A 22,754-nucleotide genomic window follows, 5' to 3' on the forward strand; every position below is an offset into this window, starting at 1 on the left:
TCTCTCAGTGTTTTTCACTGCAGTCTATACTGAAGCCTTCTAAAGGGAACTGTCAATTTAGAAAATTATCCAAGTAATTAGTGCTGTTCATGATGTGGTCTGTAATTTCACCAATATTTATTTTTTAGGTGTTTCTTTTTTACTATGTATGCTGCAAGTTAGGAAAACGCTCAGCATGCAGGAGGGAAAAATTGGTAAGTTCCTGAGACAAATCAAAATTCTGGCTCCGATTTAGTGTTGAAGATATAACTACACCTTCTGGCTCTGGCACAGTTCTGAGTGGCTGTGGCAAATTGGTTAGTCTCTCTTTGTGTGAATTTCACCTTTCTGAGACATTGTTGCTTGCTGGTGTTTTCTTCAGTATCGTAGCTATGATTTACTTCTACCATCTTAGACAAAGGTATTTCATGTGGAGAAAAGATCAGTCTGTTAAAGATGACTTGTATTAATGTCACCTGCCACTTCAGCATCATCTCTTTAGCCTTCCTATTGTAAAGCTATATCCCAAGCACAGTTACAGGTCATCTCATCTACTCCCATAGCCCCTCCTTCCCCTTGTTTGAAGTGATGCAGACATGCACTCGTTACAGGCATGTAAACAAAACCACTGAAGACAAAACTGTCAGAAGGCTAGGAACTTCCTACTCCTTAGATCTTTAATTTCTATTAAGTTAATATTAATTAACTTAGCCAAAGTTTCGTATTATATTTTAAGAAAACAGGATATCTATAGGGAGTCTGTCTGTTGGCAGCTAAAGGAGATACTGAACCTGTTGTCTAATTAGAATTCAGAGATCCTTAAGGAACTTTTAGCTGGAAAATACTTATTTCTAAAAAAGTTAAAGCAGAGGTTTTCCACTCTCGTATGTGCATGTATAACCTTATTTTGGCAACTTGAACATGGAATAAAAGTATTTTCTTTGTGTGAATGACTATGATTCCACTGATCCTATGTGAAAGATAATAGCTCTGCACTTAAGAGAGATATTCAATATTAAAGGGATCTACAAGATACAACATACTTCTTAAAGCATTGAAGCCTGTGTTGCAAAAATTTCACTGGCTCCTGTGAAACATAGCTTACACAAAAGTCCAGGAACTTGGTAAATATAAATTGATTAATGTGGCAGTGAATCTAGAGTCGGCAGAGTAAAACGTATTTGGCAGGATTGGACATGCCAGGCAACTATATGTAGTGTAAAACTGATCAGAACATTAAAAGTACAAAGTATTATGTTTTATGTCATTATGTGTTCTGGGAGGTGATTTCAGTTGTGACTTAAAATAAAAATAACAACAATGCCTCGTATCTGTACTGGAAATGGGATAGGATACTTGCAATCAGCTGAGCACTGCTATAAATCTTGTCTTGTTTTTTGTAGTACAGTATAATTGTACTAACATAACTCACCTTCTTTCCAAAGCTCCCAGTTTGTGTATCTACCCAAATGGCTGTGCACTACCTTGCTTTTGCAGAGCACTCAATAAATTTGATTGAGTGTATATTGTCATTTATATGTTACACAGGAAAGATGAAAGGAAGAAAGAAGGGATGTTCCTTACCTTTAACCTTTATCTTACTGTTCATCTGTATCACTGGGCATGGAACTACTGACTTAGATGATGTCGAAGAAGAGGATGTTCTGGGTAAGAGGTTACAAAAATGACACATAAAACTAACTCAGCCAACAAAACCCACTATGTTAAAATGCACTGTAAATGTAATTCAATACTTCAGAATTCTTCCAGGAAACTTTTGAAAGTGGAACTAAGCTGAAAATGCATTGGTTTCTAACTAACAGGGAGATGCTCAGAATACACTAAGGTCTAGCAAAATTGTGTTCTATAAAGGCTTCTGTTTCCCATGCTTTTTGGAACTTCTAATCAAACATTGTTAGATGTCAAGATTATTCCCTTAAAGCTCTTCTTTAGGTCCCATGGAAGAGTTCAGTATTTAGGGAAAAGAACATACAGGTGGTAAACTTAGGTTTTATCTCCCCAAGCAAATGGAGCAGAAACATGATGAATAACATTGTAGACTGGTGTTACTGTGTCCTGTGCAGGGCTCTATTCAGTCACAGTTAATTTGCAAAGTTTGCTCTAAAGATTATGCAATTACTGCCCTAATTGTTTTTCTGGGCCTTGAAGAAGTTCTTTGTAGAGCCCCAAATGATTTTTTATTGCTGGATAAATAAAAACTCACCAGTTAGTTAAGGAAAATAATGTCACAAGCATGACTACTAGAACTGGAGAGGTTCTCTGATTCTTACCATTGTAAGTTTATTGTTTACTTTCACTTCACTGAAATTAAGCAAGGTGGATTGAGATATATATGTATACTGGATATCATTGTGAAAGATCTTTTACAACAGGTTGCCCAGAGAGGTGGTGGATGCCCCATCCCTGGAAACATTCAAGGCCAGGTTCGATGGGGCTCTGAGCAACCTGATCTAGTCAGGGATGTCCCTGCTCCTTGCAGGGGGGTCGGACTGAATGGGCTTTGAAGGTCCCTTCCAACCCAAACTATTCTATGATTCTATGATTTAATTTCCTCCTAAAATTTTTAATTTTGAGAAAGCAGATGAAGGGAAACGACACTTTTGGGGCCATACGGAAATATTATTCTTTCCTTTGAGAAAATGATTTAAAATTGGAGTCTCTTGGTTAAGCTGCAAAGAACTATACAGTGGATACTTCTCCCATTTGACAGGTCTGATTCTGAAGCCTAACTGGGAATGCAGCTAAAGGGAACCTTTTTGTGTGTGTGTTTGCACTCTACTTAATCTCTCCTTGTCGTGCCCAATTTCCATCCAAATTATTTCTCTCTATCAGACTTTTGCAGCAGTGTTCCTTGAGATGAAAATATTAATTGTGCACAATAATGGCTATACTACAAATGAAGTTAATGCTTTAGGACCGTGTCACAATTAGTCACTAAAAATTAGGATATGCGCCATTCCACATCAAGCATATGCTTAGCATGGTTGTGTAGTCAAGACTGTTTCATACAAAATAATTTTTTTCTCTTTAACCCTGAAGTACGTAAATGCCTTTCTTATTTGAAGGCAAAGTCACATTTATCTTTGCTCTACCCTGCAGCTCTTAGTTTTATAAAAATTCATAGCCTAAGCTTGCAGTTCATGAAAGCTAAATTGTCTTGCTCGTTAAAATAACATGCTTCCTCACCAGAACAAGAAATCTACTGGATTAATTTTTTTCTTCTATTTACTTACTTTGTTTATAAAAGATAATACCATAATAGTCTCAAGGAAATTAAACTTTTTTTTTTAATTGGGCATTATTTTACCACTGATTATTTTACAAGCAGTCATTTAAGATTATGCAACCAGTAACTGATTTAGAATGATGAACAGTTAGGAACTTTTGGGCTTGCATTCCAAAGCAAAAAACATTCAAATGTGATGCTTAAAAATTAAACTAGGACCCTGTTTTTATGACTACTGAAGACTCAGTTGCAGTGATAACAAAAATATTTTTGTAATACTCTATTTCTATGAAATTATTAGATTGTTGCTAATTAAAATTATATTTGTCGTTTCTTAAGAGTGAAATTCTGGTCTCAGATAATTTAACTTCAGAAATTTTGTAGGCTGCAATTTCAGTGATAACATTTATTTTCTGTGTTAGATGGTTATAAAACATTGACATGTTTTACCCTATAATTCAATACATTTCAGGTATTAAAAGATAAAATAATTTTTGTGCATCCATTATTTATAATGCTGTACTTTTGGATCCCATTGGGTTCAAATGCTTTGTGAATCTAAGAGGGATATTTTGATTACTAATATTTAAATAACAGTAATGATTAAGGTTGCAAGTGAAGTCCAACGGGATAAAAAAGGATTCTCAATTTGTTCTCCTCTGGCAAAACCTGTCATTTTTCCACCAATAAATAAGGGTAGTAACAAAAATAGAAGAAAACTAGTTTATGTATATTGTTCAGTAATACCTTATGTGGTTGGGAGCACTTCAGTTGGTATTCCAAAGCCTGAAGAAAATGGCTCACGAGTTGAATGTGCTTTTTATTCATGTGTGAAAGTTTATAGAGAATAAATGTGGCTGCTTAAGGAAAGGGTAGGAAACACATGGGTAGGAAGAGCACTGAACAGTGTGTGGGTGGGAAGCTGTCAAACTGACAAAGATGGAGAGAGAAGAAACAGCTATTCATTAGTGACAGGGTGCTTAGTATTGATATCACTTATTTACAGGAAAGCCTGGAAAGATGTCAGCATATCTTTGTAATGAAGGATAACCGCAGAAACTCAAATAAGGTTAAGAACTCATAACCTAAGCAAACAAAACCAGGAAGTCTTTTACATAAAAAGTCAATAGTATTTCTGACCAAGTTTTATTTTCCCAATTTATATAGTTGTGTTGCAAAAAGCAACTGTGCAATAATACTGTTGTCTTTCATATTTATTATGCTGTAGGTATAATATAGAAAGTGGTTCACTTGCTAATTAAAAGGTTGTATTTTTAACAACCAGCCCTGCAGATTATCCTTAAGAGTCTGAAAGTAAAGTTAGAGTCTTTTCTTATGCCTAGAGTCAGGGGAAAAGTATTGGTTTTACTTGTATTCATGTAAGAGAATTAGAGACATAATTCACCACTTCTGGTTTTATAATATTATATTGCTTACTAGTGAAGTGATAACAGTGCTTTGCATTGATCACGTAAGGTCCATGTGCTCAGGGCTGCACCATGACTAACTGCAGATTATAAAAGCTCTCACAGTGGAGTGGAGAGGCTTGGTGAGCAGCAGACACTTGGTGCCTTCTGTTATGAAAACTTATGTAGCTGATGTAATGAAGTCATTAAATGAAAAATTTGAAGATGGGAGGAGGAGAGAGGGTTTTAGTATGTTAAAAAATGACTTTTGTGTGATGATGACCATCAGCTTTAACCATTACTTAATATATTTCTAGCAAAACAAACTCAATTTTCTTGGTCTAGGATAGTACAGTCCTATAATTCTATAGATTTTCTAATTTCATTTGGACCAGATACCTAAATTGGATGAGTAATAAGTATCCAACAAGGCCAGATCCATTGTGGAGGATTAAACTGATTTTCTTTTTAAAATGATAAATGCAGTATGGTATGCTTAAGAAGGAGAGTCAATGCATTCATAAATATCAGGGGGAAAATAACTGTTGAAACACTTATATAACAAGGTTATATTTGTTGAAAAGTAAGTGCAAGTTGCAGAGCATTACAAAAATAATGCAATGTTGTTGTAAAACAAGGCAAATAATTCTGTGATGGATTAAGGAAAAAAAAAAAGGATCATTATTCCACCCTATTTGGCACTAGTAAAGCCTCAGGTAGAGGATTATTTTCAGCTCTGAGCAGCACGCTCAAACAGTAATCCAGACCAACAGGAAAAATCCAAAGGAGAGTTGTAAGAGGGTTAGAAAGCAAGGCCAAGAAAAAGACTGGAAGAGGGTTTAGTATAGAGTTAATTAAGAGGAGACAAAGTCTTCTGAAGAAGAAAGACTGGATGGTTTTAAATTATTCTATCTGTGCACTGAAGGAAGTACAAAGTGATTTCATATATAATAAAGAGTATTTAGGTTGTATATTACAAAAATGCCTGTCTTGCGAGAAGGGTAGCGAAATCCCAGAACTGGTTGCTTCAGGTTAGTCTGATTTTCAGTTCACTGGAATGTTTTAAGAAAATTTGGACATCTGTCAGAAAAGGTCTTAAGGTATTTATCCCATAGAAATATGCCAAATCTTGAATTAGAAGCTCCATTAAAATTATTTCTGGTTTTAACTTTCCATGTTTCTATTGAAGAATATTCACTGACCTTCCTGACAGACATCTTTCCTAAATGTCATATCCTGTGTTCTTCACACAGGACCTAAAATATAGTAGGATCAATTTGTTCCAGTGTTAAAGAGTTAGGAAGAGGCCTTATACTAAGAATTAGTTTTCTTAAGGTATATTCCACATGTGAAATGAGGCAGATTTGTGTCCGTGCAGATCTGCTGACCAAACATTCTCACTCTGTTCTCATCTGCTTCTCTAATCTGAGAAGGAAAGCTAATTTTATATCGTCTGTGTGACTTAACTGTTCCCAGGTGTAAAATAATGGGGAAGAATTCTTTCACTGTTCCCAGACGCAAGAATGATTCAGTTCCCATGAATCCCTTTGAGACCTCTTTCTTCAGAGTCACTTGGTTATTGTTCAAAGTTTGAGGGTTTGGCCCTGGGGGTTTCACAGGGTACAGATTTTAGTCAAAGTATATTAACTTGCTAGCACTCCTAAGAAAGTAAATGTCTGTTTGACAAATTTGTGACACAGATAGTCATGATATTTGGCGCATATGTCAGTACATCTGACAGTGGTAACAATGTCACTGTGACTGCAGAGGAAAGGCCTTAGGAGGTAAGCAAAACAGTAATTTAGTTCTGTGGGTTCGATGGGAAAGAGCCTAGGAGTTGAGACCAGAAGGTTCCCAAGATAAACTCTACTAAGCCATTTGTTCATCATCTTTGTGTAGTTTTGCAACTATACTTGCACAGTATTTCTGTTTTGATAGCTCACAACACTAGTCTGGCATAATGTAGCAAGCAAAATGAGCTGACGTAAGCCCATGTCTGAAATTCCAGTAGTTAGGAAACCTAGTGAGTTTTCACAACCTCTTCTAGACTGAACTGGATCACTGACACAGGCCATGTAGCAGATCTCATTTCTTGCGTGCCAAGAAAATACGTTTGTAAACCAGCTGCCAGCCTTCGCCCCAACTGCATTTGAGTTGGATCAGATTCTGTGGAGCTCTGAGTGTTTGATTTTACCATTTCAGGAGTTATTCCAAAAGCTACTGAAAACTTTGATGTTTTGAAGGCATTTTTTCCCTATTACTGAGTTGGGGGAATTCCAGAGTTTCATTTTGCAATGCAATAATATCCTTTCAGCTTTTCAACTTGAGCCTTTTAAGTCCCTTCCACAGGATTCCCAAACCTGTTCTAGAACTTTAGACCTTGGAAGTCCAACTTGGAATCTCTTGTGACTTCTAAATCCTAACTCTTCATGGACTTGGGAAGACCCAGATAAGGAAACTGGCAAGAAACAAAATTCAGAAATCTGTTTGGCAACGTGAGCCCCATAGAAAGTTTACGGAATCTAACATATCTTTAAAAATGTTTCTTTTAATTCATCCACATTTCCTATTAGATAGTTTTCAGTAATATTTTCAAATCTATTTTCCTAATTTCAAAAAGGTTATTAATTTTTCAAGGATTTAAATGCTATGAGTTAAAATATTTTAGTGCTGAAAATTATTTCTTTCCTGTATATTTAATAGTTATAAATGGCTCAAAGGGAATAAAATTAGTAAACTTGCATTGAGTTTTTGAGGATTTATCTCAGGTATACATTTCATTTTAAGATTATATAATAAAGCCAATTTTATATGTTAAGATTAGATATCCTCAGAGCATTTAGGTAGTAGTTATACCAATTTCTTTTTTACCATGTCATAAAGCCTGATTTTTGTGGATTCTTTTAATTGAAACTTACTTGAGTTAGTAGTAGGAAGCTGTGCAATGATCATATAAACAGTCCCCATCTTTTTTTTTTTTTTCTTCTCTGTTTCCTGGGCCACTGCAAAGAGCTCTGATAGATACTTTTGCGTGTATATGTTAAGAGACATTAATGTTCTGATTAGCTCTGGGAGAATTAATGGAAAATTTCAGGTCTGTTCTGGCTGCTACTGCAAGCTCACAAGCTCTGTAAAGCTTTCAAAACACTCTAGGGCAAAATAGTTCCTTGGAAAAGCAAACCAGGAAAATATATTAAATCATCTGTTGATAAAGGAACAGTATCACAAACTGGATCGTTAGTCAGAATTTCCTTACAGACATTGACAGTGTAAAACTTTGGTAGTAATCTTCCTCATGATAGAGATGACAATTTTTACAAAACATTCCCTGATCTAATAATATATATTGAATGACACCATTTGAAAAGATACAGTTTGTTTTCACCTTAACTTTCTAGTTGTGTACTTCTTAGCTTTTGAAAGCTCTAATGCAAGAATAGTGAGGTCAAAGTATGATGACCTTTCGATTGTACCGGCTGGGTTTATGTGCAGTGTACTCTGGTAGGGGAATAGTGCCCTCTGCAGGGCTGTCTTGCTTACTTCATCCCACACTGCTATGTCTTTATGAGCTGCGGTCACTATTAGAAGTGCACGGAAGAGAGCACAAGGAATCCTCTTTCTACTTTTTTTTTTTTTTTTTTTTAATGCAGAGGTAGTTACTGGATTTATGGGAGCTGCTAGAATTTTCCCAATGTATTTATTGCTCAGAATTGTTCACTAACTCCTGTGGCTAAGCCACTATCCATAGCTATTTTGAGATTTATGATGAGGTGTTAAAGTTTATAATATGAGCTCTTTTGGTTGAAAATTGAAACCAAGCATTTGGTTTCATTGAATGGAATTTGTGTTCCAATGTGGATGATTTTTTTTTTTTTTACATCTGTGTTTAGTGTGTTCAGAGCTTTACAGCCAGACGTTATGCAGTGCCTCTCCAGCAGAAGATGCAAGCAATCTCATTTTGAAGTTATGCTATGCAGTGAAGCAAACGACATTATTAACAGTTATTCTGCTTCTCTTTATTACAGGTCCTGCTTTGCCACCACTGAAACTAGGGCATTCAGTCTGTGCCATGAAAGCAGATGAAGGCCCATGCAAAGCAATTCACATGCGCTATTACTTCAATATTCAAAGCCGTGAGTGTGAAATATTTGAGTATGGTGGATGCCATGGCAATGAGAACAACTTTCTAACACTGGAAGAATGTCAGAAGAAGTGTGTGGTAACAGGCCAGTACCCATTCTCTTCTCCTCCTATCAGTTCTTCATTTGCACTTGTTATTTCTCATCCACAAACCATATGAATTTTAGAAGTAGCAAATAATTTTCATTGAAAATGTCAGTTATAGCTGTTTGTCATCAAAAATCTGTTATGTTAAAACCCAATAAATTAATCATTAGAAAAAGGAAAATGAGATCCAAAATATAATATGCAGCAGAATGCACAGAAAGTACCTTGTGAATGTCAGGGGAGCTAGGAATTTGACAAGTTCATATGTTTAGAAACTGGAGGATTCAAGCCTTATTGACAGGTTCCTCTGGATACCTAATATGGATCTTGTTTTCATGGGAATTAGAACAGAATGTGTCAGGCTGTGTAAACGGGAAGTGATAATGAGGGAGGTACTGAGGTGGGGACAATAGAAATAGCAAGAGAATTCCAGAATAAAGAGCTCCTCAAAGGTGTGCGATAACGCTCAGGTATTACATAGTCTCAAAATGTGTTTACACCAGATTGATCAAGTTTTTCAAATAGTTATAGGTGTTTAAAATGAAAGGAAAAATTGCTAAAAAGATTTTTGCAGATTCTGTGTTTTCCTTATACTACTCTTCAGCTACTCATATAGGTAGCTGATGTTCCCTTGCTGATGTGTTTATGTAACAAAACGATTTGTTTGAATACAAACCAATGCAACAGCAACATATGTCCTTGTCCAATATAAGCTTTGTGAGTTTCTCAAATCTAGAATTTAGTTTTTTTGACTCTAGCTTTTCTCCCTCTATATCCAATCTAGCCACAACAAGGGAAAGACTAAATAAGTATATACATTTATTATACATTTCTAGTATGACAATTTCCAATGGTGTTTACAATTTACAGAGTAAAGCGGGATTGCTTTCTCACCTACACAAAGTGACCCAGAATAGTGTGGCTGAGTGGAACAAGGCCTCAGTGGGACCCTGTGTATAAATAATAGCAAAGTTCAACCTGATGTGTTGCACACAACACAAAGTTTCAGTGGTGAGAAAACATCATAAGAACAGCTAAGACAAGAAAAAATCCTTCCTAATAGATATCCCTGGTCAAGGGATATCCTTGAACAGATATCCCTTTGATCCTTCTAGGGAGGAGACTGCATGCATTTTATTTACTCACTAAATATTAAGTTAAGGCATTATTTACAATCCATATCTATTTTCTGATCTGCTGGCGCCACCATGCATTTCTGTTATTGTACCTGCACTACAGGCAATTCACTGGAAAGAAAAAAAGAAAGAATAAACACAAATGTGAACCTTAAATTTTAGAATGAAAACAGATTTAAGTTATTTTTCTAATCAATTATGTTTTTCTTGATTAGCATTCAGTGTCAGAAAGATCTAAGATGTAAGATGTGAAGATAGCTGCTCTTCTTCTGTCACCAGACTGGCTTTTGGTAGTTTACATCTGGTATCTGGTTTTGGGTTTCAGCTGGACCCACAGTGTTTTTGCCATGCTTGGAGCAGGGTTATTTGCAGAACTGCAGCTGCCAGTATCTCATCCAAAACATGCGACTTCCAGCGTTTGTCCTAAATTCCCCTTTAAAGGCGAAGACAGAGGCTAAACGGAAAAAGACAGGGTTGATAGATACAGAATTTGGAATGAAAAGTGTCCAAAAGTCGTGATCAGGTGCCATGAGTCAAATTCTGTAAAATTACTTCTTCAATCTAATATTGCTATTTTGACTAATACTGTTATTTTTTGCTTCTGACATATATGTTGGATCAATATCTGGAATAGATCTTCTGGACCAAATCCGGTACTGGCATATAATTGGCATAACTCCATAGAATAAAACTGGAAGTTGTTTAAAATTACAGCTGGCTTAGTATCTACATCTTTGTACTCAGCCCAAGTACAGTATTTGGTGTATGCATAATAGTGATCCAAGAATCTCCAAGTGTTGAATCTGCTATAAGGAACTGGAGCAATAAAGGCTCATTATTTCTGTATTCTCTGGATGAATAATGGCAGATAAAATGGTTTGGTGGCACACACAGTGTGCTGTCAACCATCAACCATAAAATGAAGTAAACTAGTAAGTTAACTTGCATTTGCCAACATAATTCAGTTAAAAAAAAAAAATGCACTGAGTTGTATTTGTTCAATCTGGCTGTCTCTGCAGTCTTGCAGTGTATGGTTATATTCCTCTTACTTAATGTTTCCAGTATTTACTACTGCAGGAAGATCACTATTTAATAACTATAGAAATCAGACTGAAAAGACAGTATAAGTGATAGGAAAATGCTTTAAAATAAGGAAAAGTCTAAGAGAGACTCAGACAATTATCACTGTAAAGAATGTGAAGATCAAGATTGCTAAAAATTAGCTAAAGGGAAGTTATGTGATATATATACAAATTCAAAAGAAATAATGTGAATCGTCAAAGTGTCTGATTTTCCAATATTCAGCCCAAATACAAGAATAAATGCACCAACATGAGTGCATTGCCAGGCTCCTTAAATCAGAACAATTTTAAAAACAATTAATGAATAAGCCATAAAAGACACAAGTTAATAATTCACAGAACTGACTAAAGTCAGTACAAGAGAGTTCAGAGAGCGCAGCTACAGGCTGACCACTCTAAGACTCTCTGAGTCAATGTTCAGTTTCAAGATGCCTAGTTCTGACTTAAGTGTCCTAGAAATCAGCTGCATTTTTTTGTTGTTTGCTTCTTGTACCCAATACTCACCACTTCAGGGAAGAAAAAGGTACTTTAAGAGGAGCTTGCCTATATGGTCCATTGTTTACTGGATATGAGTAGAATCACAGATGTCATCACCAGCACAAAGGTCCTAATCTTCAAGACAGTCAATATACATCTTTGGCCACTTAAGCTTCTAACATGCAAAAATACGTATTGATAAAAGATTCTGGACATGAGAACAATTCTAATGGCTATTATTTACACAGCAAATCTACTTAGAAGTACAGTTTGTTTACAAAGAAGAAATCAACTCAGCTGTGGATTTGGCTTTTTTACTGAAATCAGAAGCAAAAAGACACTGTTGACGTTGTTGTGAGATTAAAATAGTCTAGGCCCATATCAACTCAAAATAAATGATTCCTATTCTGTGCTAGAAGAGTAGAGATCATATGCCAAAGTGTGATTGCTGATTTTGGCCTGAAGGGAACACCTGAGTGAAATCCCTGAAACGGCCTGATGTGAGTGTCCATGGTTTAGGTCATGGATTTAAATGCTGAAGGCACAGCCTCCTACTAATATGAAGCACTGGAAAAATGTTCAAGCAAATGGTATGTCACTATAAAGTACATGTCATCTATTTAAATAATAATTTTTTAAGGATGCCAGCTGCATTGTCCCAGAGATGGAAGGAAAATGTATCATGACAGAATTTCTACCCAATAGAATTACTTCAAAAATGTAACAGGTGGTGTTTCCAGAAGAAAAAGAAAAAAGAAACTGTGGTAGGATTATGGCATGTGAGAGCAGTATAGCTAATGTTAAAACTTTAACAATTGTCAGCAGCACCTCTTAAAATAGAAGCCATGGAAGGTGTATCACTATGTAGAGGATAGCTGGAGACACTTGCTCTGGAATATGAGTGGAGAATAAACTGCTAATATTTCTTTCAATTTTGGACTCTGAAGAGATTGTTATAAATAGTAGTGGTGCGGGACCTTATTAAAATTACAAATGACAAAAAAGGTCAGGATACAGATCACTCAAGTATCTTCTGTTACTGCGTCCATAACAAGGAAGGGCACAGCAGCAGCTCTTCTTTCCAGCAGGAATTGTTTTTAGTCTGAGGTCTTGCTAGTAGTTACCTCCAAGCTGAGAGAGAGCACAGCACTCCTGCATCTCCCACCCTTGCCAGCTGGGCAAAGCAGCTGTATCTTACACACAAAGTCACAGAGAGGCTGTAGTGATATTCTTTAGGTGTATGACTTACGGCCCTTCTGCGAAAACATGGCATGAGGGTCTAATGCATGTGATTGAAATTCAGGTTAAAATCTATACTTCCCTTTGAATCCCCTTGCATTTCATGCTTCAAAGAAGGCTAAATCAGTGGTTACACTGAGACTTTATGAGCAGGTTTCCGGAAGATGTGTATCCACTGAAGCAGAAAGAAAGTAGTTGTAATACACCTCTGCTACTGAGCTGCTATTCTTGGCATGTACTATAGGGAATCGGTATCTTCTTCAGGGGGGCTGTGGTAGCCACGCAAGATGGCCAGGGTCAGGCAATGTATTGCTTCATTATAGTATAATTGATTGCCTGACAGAGCAAAATGCGAAATACAATTACATTTGCTTTCCAGCAGACAACTTCAAGCAAAACATTAGCTGTACCCTTCTCTCAGATGCAAGAGATCAGTAAGCAAAGGAGAGTTTTAAAGAAACTAGCATTTTATAATGCCATTAAGAAAAGCACAAGTACAAAACAAGAATTATGAAACAATGCAATTAAGATGACTTAGTTAAAGTCCAGAAGCTACTATTTAATGTGCCTTGCAAAATATCTCTATAATAGAAAATATATAAGCTATCATTGTCTGCTTTTCTTTCTCTCATCCACCAAAAAATTTTCAGTCTTTGTTACGCATTGGCTGAGCCGGTCTCCCCTTGGACTCCTTTGTAGTTTTATGATTAGGCAGTCTCCTAGAAGGGGAGGAAGGTTTGTTTCCAATCTCTGAAAAGGAACATGGGGTTGATTTCAGATATCCAGCTTCTTGAACAAGTACGATAAAACCCAGGCTTCTCTGTTAAAAATTACAATACCAACTTCATCACTGCTGATCAGGCACTGAAAGAACAGTGCAAATGAGTTTGTCATCTGTACTACCCTAAAGATAGTTGGAGATACTTGGCCAAATGGACTTTAGTATCATAAACAGCATAATGAATACTTCATTCAGACACTGCTTAGCATAGCAAAGGGAATTAGATAGCATGAGAGAAGTCTTTATCGCTGGCTATATCAGCTCAGAAGCTATTAGCAGTATCAGTAGTTACAGCAGTTGGGTTAACTAAGTCTGCTAATTACTCCTCTTTTGAGAAGTATGGTTACATAATACAAGATTCTGGTTCCAGTAACATAAAGAGGAATTTCTCTGTTCAATTCAATATTGGCATAATTTGATTCTAGTAGTTTCCATATCAAGTTTCAAATAGTAGGTGTTCTCATACAAAATAAATGATACTTTAGTTCTCCAGAACAAGCTTTTGTGCTACTTCTGTAATAAAGAGGAGAAAGAAGGGGAAGAGATGCTGTATTCTTCCTCCTCAATGCTCACAGTCACTGCTAAGCACCCTAATATCACACGTAAGACTTAATACGTCTGCTTTTGCTAAATACTTTCTATTTATATTGCAGAATTGCCTCGGAAGAAGATGTTAGCAGAAATTAAGACAGGTAATTATGTTTACATAGTAATCTAAAACTATTCTATAACTGTAAGGGTTTAGCTTCTTTTGATAAATTCTTTATGTATTGTTCCAAGCTATCTCCTAATAAAAAGAAGAATGTCAGACTAAAGTGAGTTCTTATTCCCAGTCTTCGTATTCTGTATTCATCAAAGACTTTTGAGGACAGTGACTTTGTGGTCACTGTGCAATCTCTTCTCCCCAAAATAAACACATCATGAGACTTTTCTTCTTTCTTCAGTAAAGAGAAAAAAGGGATTTTGTAGAGATTCAAGCACTATGTAATTAGCCGTGATGTTAAACTCTTACTGTGTGTTTTGAGAATAATCTAAATGCTTTCTCCACTGTTACCAAAAATAGGAAGAAATCACTCTAAAACAAAACTTTTCAAGTATTGCCTGTGTAGGAGCTAACAGAGGTTTGGGCAGATCCTCTAATTACTCATTAAGCAAGAGGGCAAGTTTCTTCACTCCTGAAGGAGCAGACTGTTAACAGAAATTTAAATGCCTGATACCCAGACTTCCTAAATAGCCAGTGCTTAAACACTGAGAATTGCTTGCCTGCAACACTGTTGATCTGTTGAGGTAACCTGTGTTCATAACAAGGATACTTAAGTTTGAGACTTATAATAGAGCTTGTGAAGACTTGTTCCATCCCATCCTTTCTTTCGACACTAGAAACTTATCTGGATTAGGCCCAGTGTTGGTAGCCAGAATTCCCCAAATACAGACTTGAGTAGATTTCTTCACAAGTCAACTCCTTTTTCTCTGCATACCCTCCTTCCCTTATCCCTCCTGCCACTTGCTTCCTCTTGAATTGGTGTGCTTTTAACTCTTCACAGAAATACTAATATTTGCACATACATTTTGAAATAGACAAAATACATCATTTATCTTTACAGAATGATATTCTGGAATATTTTCATATTGAGATGATGTTTTTCTTTTCCTGTTGTCTACTGTCTTTTCCATTCTTAATGCATAGAAACAAAAAAAAAAGTATTCTATGCTGTGAAGGTTACTAAAGTTGATTTTCCACAGATGCTGCAGATGTTTAGCACTACTTCCTTTAAGGTCTGACCCTAGCTCCCTGCTTTTAAGGACAAAACAGAACATATCCTGTTAAATTCATCTCATGACTCTCATCAACATCATTATATGTTTACTATTGTTTCCAGTAGTGTAGTCTTGAATATTGAGTCTCTGGAGAAAAACATGGCATTTAGAAGTATAATACTAGTTTGTATAGTTAGGGTCACATTCCCTTCATGACCTCTCTCTTCAAAAGTGGCTGTAAGAGTTAGCTGTGAGCTCAACTTATTTAGACTTAATTTGTTTTCTGCAAGAACCATTTTAATACAAGGATTTTCTAAATGAAGAGCAGCTGTTTTTAAGAATCAGTCGTAATAGTGTAGTCTACATACCCTTATTATTATCTGCCTTCCTTTCTTAGTTAATATCTATCTAATAATATTTTTCTGTTATTTCACAATATTATGCAATATTTGATGAAAGAATTATTTCTGTAGCTCCTATTGTCTGCGAGCTCCTAATAGATGGTATATGGAATAGATACTACTCTGGTAGATTCTTGACCACTACTTGTCTACATAACTGTCTCGTTTCCATTCTCAATTGAAAGAATATCGTATCGTATTGCCCATACTCTTCATTTTTGTTGGTCTGTGTGAACTTAGTTTTGTAAATCTGTGAACATCAATAGGTGCTGCAATTGAATAGTAAGAAATGTGAAATATCTGAACTGTGTAATAAGTATGCTTACTGGCAGAGAATGCAATTTGTAGTGAAAAAAATAAAAATGAAGCTATCCAGGAGTGCTTAAAATAGTTGATTTTGTTACTTTACACAAGAACATTTTAATGGTTTAATTTTCACGTGATCTCTGAAAATGATATTTTACTGTTCATGAAGCTTTATATCAATTGAAATGCAAGATATTGACAACTATTTGTTGGAAAAACACTAATTATGAGCTATTCTAATGGTTTATATAAATATATGATGTGCATCAATTGAATGTAATAATATTGTTCGAGCAATGATTTTTAATACATACTTGGCTAAAATAGATGTAATAGGATTAACTTATTTGAAACTCCATAATCTACTCCAAAAATCTTAGGGCCTTCAAAGTAATTGTTCTATAGTAACTTTTATTTAAATGGCAGCCCTCTGCATACTGTTTTAGTCTCAATAGTCTATTAATAAAGTTTCACAAGTAAGGAAGGCCTTTATATATCTAATCTGATCTGATTGTCTTATATGATGGCTAAATACACTTTTCTCTGCAAGTCAGCTCAGTCAAAAGTCATATTTAAAGTATCTACTGGCAAGAATTTAAGAATACCTCCATGTATATTTCAGTATTGTTTCCATTATTTTCTTTTAAGATTATAATTTGAGAAAAAAAAATTAATATGGTGAGAAATTGACATTTGGGGATTATTGTATGGCTATGTTTCTCTTCTCTTCCAGAAACCATGACATCATGCCTTGATATTCAGTCAAATTACACAGTATTCATTTGTTGTTTTTTTTTTTCTTCATTGATATTGTAGTTACTGTTTGCAAACTAGGAACTGGGACTAAAAACTGTTAGTTGGAATAGCTGCTCTGTCTCCCAGTTTCCTGTATCCTTTTATAGCCGTAGATTGTCCCAGACAAAATGCTTTGCTAGATTTTTTTTTTGGTTTTTTTTAATTCTTTCCTTTTTCCTTCTATTTTAACATTATTTTCTATATATTTCAAATTAACATTGACTAAAATGACTACATAATGACAAGAATGTGTACTTAGAGTCAAATGATCCAGCTGAGATTCAAGTCTTGTTTCAGAATAAAAACTAATTTTTTTCTTAGAGCTTCGATGTAGGAGAGCACTTAAAGGAATCATTAGTCCTCGTTTTCCAAGATAGAATTTACTGGCTTCTTGAAAAGAGGCAAAAAGCAGTAAAAGTGTCCCTATAATGTTCCAGTGTAATATTGCAGTATTATATATAGAACAAAAGCAGTACAATAAAGTAGCAGTTATTTTACTGGTAGTCTTTAGTCCAAAGTTACAGGTTTATTTTACAAACTTCCTCCAGTTCTATTTTTGTCTTGAAATGTGTGTTGATTTGTTTATTTCCCTACCCTGTTCATCATTCACTATTGTTTGTAGAAAAGCCCAACTTCTGCTTTCATGAGAAGGACCCTGGAATCTGCCGAGGCTATTTTTCCAGGTATTTCTATAACAAAGAGACAAAGATATGTGAGGTATTCAAGTATGGTGGGTGCCTAGGAAACCAGAACAACTTCAAGAATTTAGAAGAATGCCAGACTACCTGCCAAGGAAACTGTAAGTTGTTATCCTCATTATTCTTAGTTTTATTCTTGTATAAACTGTGTTGTGTTTTGAAGGTACGTTGCATGGACAAAAAGGCAACTTTTTTCAACTTGTGATGAAAAAGGCAACATTTTTCACCCTGTGGTGGTGATACTTTATATCTGAAATTAACATTAATTGTATATATTTTTAAATAAAAATACAAGAATGAAAAATATAAACTAAAAAATCTGGTAGGTACTATTAATTTTTATTAATATCACAGGACTCCTACTTTTTTATTTTTCACATGACAGTTAGTTCCTTGCATATATGTTAGTTCTACAATCCCCTGCAAAATATATGTTAAACCTGCATGTGTAAGAAAGAATACTGTATTAATTTTCAGAAATCTGCATACTATTTAATATGTCTAAGTTGAAACAAATAGTGTGTGATCTGTAATTTGAAACTGAACGTCAGGAGCAATACAGACAGATGAAGTAATTAATGTAACATCAATTTCAACTGAAGAGGGCATTTGGTCCACAATGAATAATGTTTCCTCACTGTACCTTGACATTAGAGCATCGCATTTCTCCATTGGACTTGCCATTAGGCGGAAAAATTTATAAATACATTTTCTAGGACAGAAATTTGGGGAAATTTCATTTGAAATACATTGTAAATATATTGGTACCTACATTAAAGAAGGCAGAGATTAATAGATATTATAATGACAGGGAGTGAAGAAATGGACCTATTCTGATTACAGCCACTTAAGACTTTTTCTGTAATTTAAAATCTGACAACTGCTTGGCTTTATAATGTCATAAAATGCTAATACGTGTTTTTTAACCCGTACATCTGAATATACTCTTTTCAAACCAAGTCTTTTAATGAAAAGAGGTGCCAATATAGGAATTTCTGTCTTTACTTTTTCCTTGTTGTGCATTGCTAGCTTCCCAACAAAGAATCATGGGAAGCCTGTCCCTCACTTCTAGGTGATTTGGCTGTGCAGCTTAGGCTACAAAACAGCCGTTCAGACTGACCATAGATCATTCATCCACTTCCTTATCCTTGTAGTTCCTATGAATTGTTTTGTATCAGAACATAGTAACCTTCATAACTCCTCTCTCCTTCACAAAGTACTTCATTTTATTCATAGGATGAATACATTTTTCCACCCAGAGCCTCCAGACCCTTTTGTCTTGCTTGTCTCTAGTGAGCATTTTTCCAGGACTGTTTCATAATCTGTCATTTTAGCAAGAGAGCTTGAGCTTATTAACATTTAGAAAAGGAAAGATCAATTATAGGTTTTTTTAAAATATTTTTAGAAGATATACATATAGAGCCATGTGCTTTTCCCCTGCCTTTCCCGAAGCATTTCTTCCTGGTCTCTGATTCCACTTTTACCTTCTGGACTAAAAGTTGCAGAATGCTTTTGTTCCTGATTTTAATCTGAAATAACCCCTCTGTGTAAATTTGTATGGATACCTAAGAAGAAAGAGGGGACTAGGGGCCATTGCTATGGTTTAAATAGATCAAAGTTTTTACCTTAGTGATGTTGAATCATTGATACCAATTGTTTTTTCTGGTTTTTCCTCATTGTTTTCCTTTCATTTTTCTTTTAGCAAATGTATTGCCAGTTGTTCCAGCTGAAGAGCATCCTAAGACTGGGAACAGTAGTTCTCCAGAGGAGGAACCCCACCAGTTTACTGAGATTTTTAGTAAGAATTTGCTATTGCTGTTTATAGTTATCCTTTTTAAATGCAGACACTCCTTGGCTTGTCTGCTTATTTTCCCATTTATTTGAAAGTATGTATGCTAACTGAAATACATAAGCACAGTGAATGAAAACTAGCTTCGTAGCCATTATGTTGTCAGTAATACATATTTTGAAAAAGGCTTACAACTGCAAAGGTTAGAATGTCTGCTAGTAATAGAAAAATAATCTTACCAAACCATCTTTGATTTAAATCTTACGTCAGTAAAAATAAAGAAGAAAAAGGAATCCATCCCAAAGTTCCTCAGCACATCAGTCTCCTATGCCTTTGAGGCTTAAAGAAATGCTACCTTTTAGTGATATTAGTACTGGCACGGGGCAAGGCAAATGGGTACCAGTCATAGCTTTACCGTATCTAGATAACCTATCACTTACTGTTTCACCTTTTTTTCCTTTTAGTCAATTTGTTGCCAACTGCTCCAAATGAGAAGTCCAACACTCTGAACAGTAGTTCCCCAAAGGAGGAGCACAACCAGTTCCCCATTGTTTTTGGTAAGAATTCACTTTTGCAGTTCTTAGCTCTCTTTTATACATGCTCTGGATTGCTTTTCACTTTCCACTCATTTCCCAACATATCTGAGATTAAAGAATGGACTTCCATCTATGTCAAATGTTATGATAAGCAGAGAAAGTCAAAGCAAAGAAATATATTGCTACTTACAGATCTTCCGTAAATATAAAGTGGGAAACTGACCATATCTTATACTCTTCTGAAAGTATATACTTCCTGAAGGTCTGATAAATAAGAAAACTTAAAGACCAAAAAGCAAGTGCAGTGATCCAGAGTTCTTTTAGTCAAAATGAATATTTTTGTGGGGTTCTAACTGGCAGCTAATTCAAAGGTCCCTTTACCCATTAAAAAAGGACAGGACCATATTTGGATTTTGGAATATGGCACAAAGTATTTATCATCATAAATTTTTATTTTCACTGAGACCATATTAAACTCAGTTGTTAGCTTGAGTATTATCAAAGTGATTGTGAATTTTGTGTCTGCTTCAAGGTATTTTTACACTCTGGATTATAATGCAGATGAGACTCTGGACCTTTACCATAGAGGGATAAGTTTTAACAGCTTCTACAGCTGGAGGCTGTCCACTATAGGTTGCTGGTACTTGCTCACACTGTAAAGGGTGATTGAATTTGAGGCATGTCATTTTTATGATCCACAGTTATGCAAGAGGAAACAAGAAACAGTTGGAAAAAGCCTGAGCATTCTTACCAAGTATTTCTGTTGGTTTTTTTTGCATTTACACTTACTTGTACTTTTGGAAGTTGAGTGATGGCTTACAAATATATTAAGGTTTTTGTGTTTAATGTGATCTGTAAGATAATGGACATGTAGGATAATATTCCTGTGCTCTTTGCTTAGAATGATATGTCTAGTAAAGCTTGAAAGTGTGTTGTATTCTATTTTTTTTACTTGCACTGTGATCCACATGCACTGTTGGGTTGAGGTGAGTTTCTGTGATAGTTGGATTGTTTGTTTACCTCATACAAATCATTAATGCATTCTGTTATTAAAATGACTGAATATAAAACAGTAAAGCTTTTGGCAACATATTTCACTGAAAAATGTTTGAATGATTTAAAGCCTGATAATAAGTCTAGGGACTTAAGACTGTACACATTCCCTGAAGATTTTTACTCATAATATGAATCCCCAGATCCCCAAAACAACTAATCTGTACAAGCAAAGAGGCATGATCCACTATGTTTTCTTAGAGGAAACTGAAGGGTTCTTGGTTGTGTTAGCAATAGTGAATTTTCTGCTAGAGTGGATTTTGGGAGGGAGAAGGTGAATGTAAGAGAAAGACTTGAAAGTTGGTGAAAGAAAAACTCGAGGAACAAAGGTGGGTGGAGTTAGTGTAGATGAATGGGTCAGGTAAGAAATGTGACCTTGGAAGGACCAGTGTGTTTTAGTCACAAATCTGAAGATCCTGTATGTTCTTCCCTTCTATTAGCCTTTGTCTCTCTTGCACTAGCCTGCCTCATACAGCCACCTGCTGCCATTTTGTTTATCAGCCTGTATCTTGCAGACTGCTGGGATGAGCTAAAAAGCTAAAATCTTGTGCTTTGTGCAATCCCACTATAGGAGGAGGAAATGATGGGCCCAAAACTGACAGCTGGTTTCCCCACAGAGATGTAGGGAACATAGTTTCCCTTCCTGCTGTTATTAGAGGTAGAGGTGTAAAGTAAAGTTGCAAGGTAGAGCCATCTCACATAAACAACATGCACTGTGACTCCCCGTGGCCCTCATTTTGAGGTTCAAGAATCTGGCTGTGCACATGTGAGGTCAGGATGGACTGTTTGGAATGGAGTGGCTGATGCCTCTAGCACAGGCAAAGTAGCTTGTGTGCCACTGTAGCATCTATTTCACATGTATATTGGCATGGCTATGTATCTTCTTTTTTTTTAATACATGACCGCTATTAAAAAAATAAATTGCAAGGAGTTATGTCTTATAGAATTGCCTTAAAATTTAAATGGTATTTCATCATGATTTCAAGAAAAAATACGTATTATTGGTGGCATCTGTAACTCCATAATGATATCAGGTTAATAGATTTCCAACAAAGTTCTGGATCTTCAGAAAATTAAACTTTTCTGTGGCCAAACAAAACAAACTTTTTTTTTTTTCTGCATAGAAACCAGGAACTTCTAGTGCTATCTCTCAGCAATAAACTTTCTGCACAGTGTGAAGATTCTTCTGGTCTTACTCTGCTGCAAGATTTAAAATAAATTTAATTCTGGGAAAGTTAAAAGGAAGTGAAGCCAAGAATCAAACCTTTCATTTTTGTATTATATTAAGTGATCTATGTTAGGAAGTTATGCGTGCTATACTCTACATTTGATTTGAGAGATCTAAGTGGGATGCAGGATCAAAAGTCAGTTTTGAACTCAGCAAATATGGCATGGCATGCAGACGCAGTTCCTGTTATTAGTTCTCAAAGTCAAGGCCATATCTTTTGCTGATATAAATTGACAGAGTTCTATTCACTATAATGGATCTGCACCAATTTATACCTATAGAGTACTGTCAAGTGCAGATGACTCATTATTTTGTAATACCTTGTCTACTTGAAGATGCTTTTATTTTCTCTTTGCTGCAACCAGAAATGAGATACTGAAGTCTGCATATATCAAAAATCTGGCAATAAATCTGAAGCTTCATGAATGTCACAGACCTGTGTCTAGTGAAAGAGAATGCAGTAAGCATTGTTTCTCATACCCCTCACCAAGATCATTTCAGACTTCTTTTGTACTGTGATAAATTAACAGGTCATTGTCACACAACCCCAGCTAAGCCTGAGGAATAATGATTATTGTTGCAATGCAGGGTTGGGATTGGTTTTGACAAATACGAG

At 35.6% G+C, this 22,754-nt stretch overlaps 1 protein-coding gene across 1 annotated transcript in view; it reads left to right on the plus strand.

Annotated features, from left to right (window-relative positions):
• Positions 1–22,754, plus strand: part of TFPI (tissue factor pathway inhibitor) — a 36,966-nt gene that overhangs the window by 9,417 nt on the left and 4,795 nt on the right. Inside the window, exons 2-8 of the mRNA XM_086750975.1 lie at positions 129–194; positions 1,528–1,647; positions 8,658–8,888; positions 14,228–14,266; positions 17,457–17,633; positions 19,235–19,330; positions 19,786–19,878. Coding sequence (XP_086607101.1) covers positions 149–194; positions 1,528–1,647; positions 8,658–8,888; positions 14,228–14,266; positions 17,457–17,633; positions 19,235–19,330; positions 19,786–19,878 — 802 coding nt within the window. The 5' untranslated portion in view covers positions 129–148. The remainder of the gene's footprint in view (positions 1–128; positions 195–1,527; positions 1,648–8,657; positions 8,889–14,227; positions 14,267–17,456; positions 17,634–19,234; positions 19,331–19,785; positions 19,879–22,754) is intronic.

This window comes from Chlamydotis macqueenii, chromosome 6 (genome assembly GCF_036417535.1).
Source record: "Chlamydotis macqueenii isolate bChlMac1 chromosome 6, bChlMac1.mat, whole genome shotgun sequence".
NCBI lineage: Eukaryota > Metazoa > Chordata > Aves > Otidiformes > Otididae > Chlamydotis > Chlamydotis macqueenii.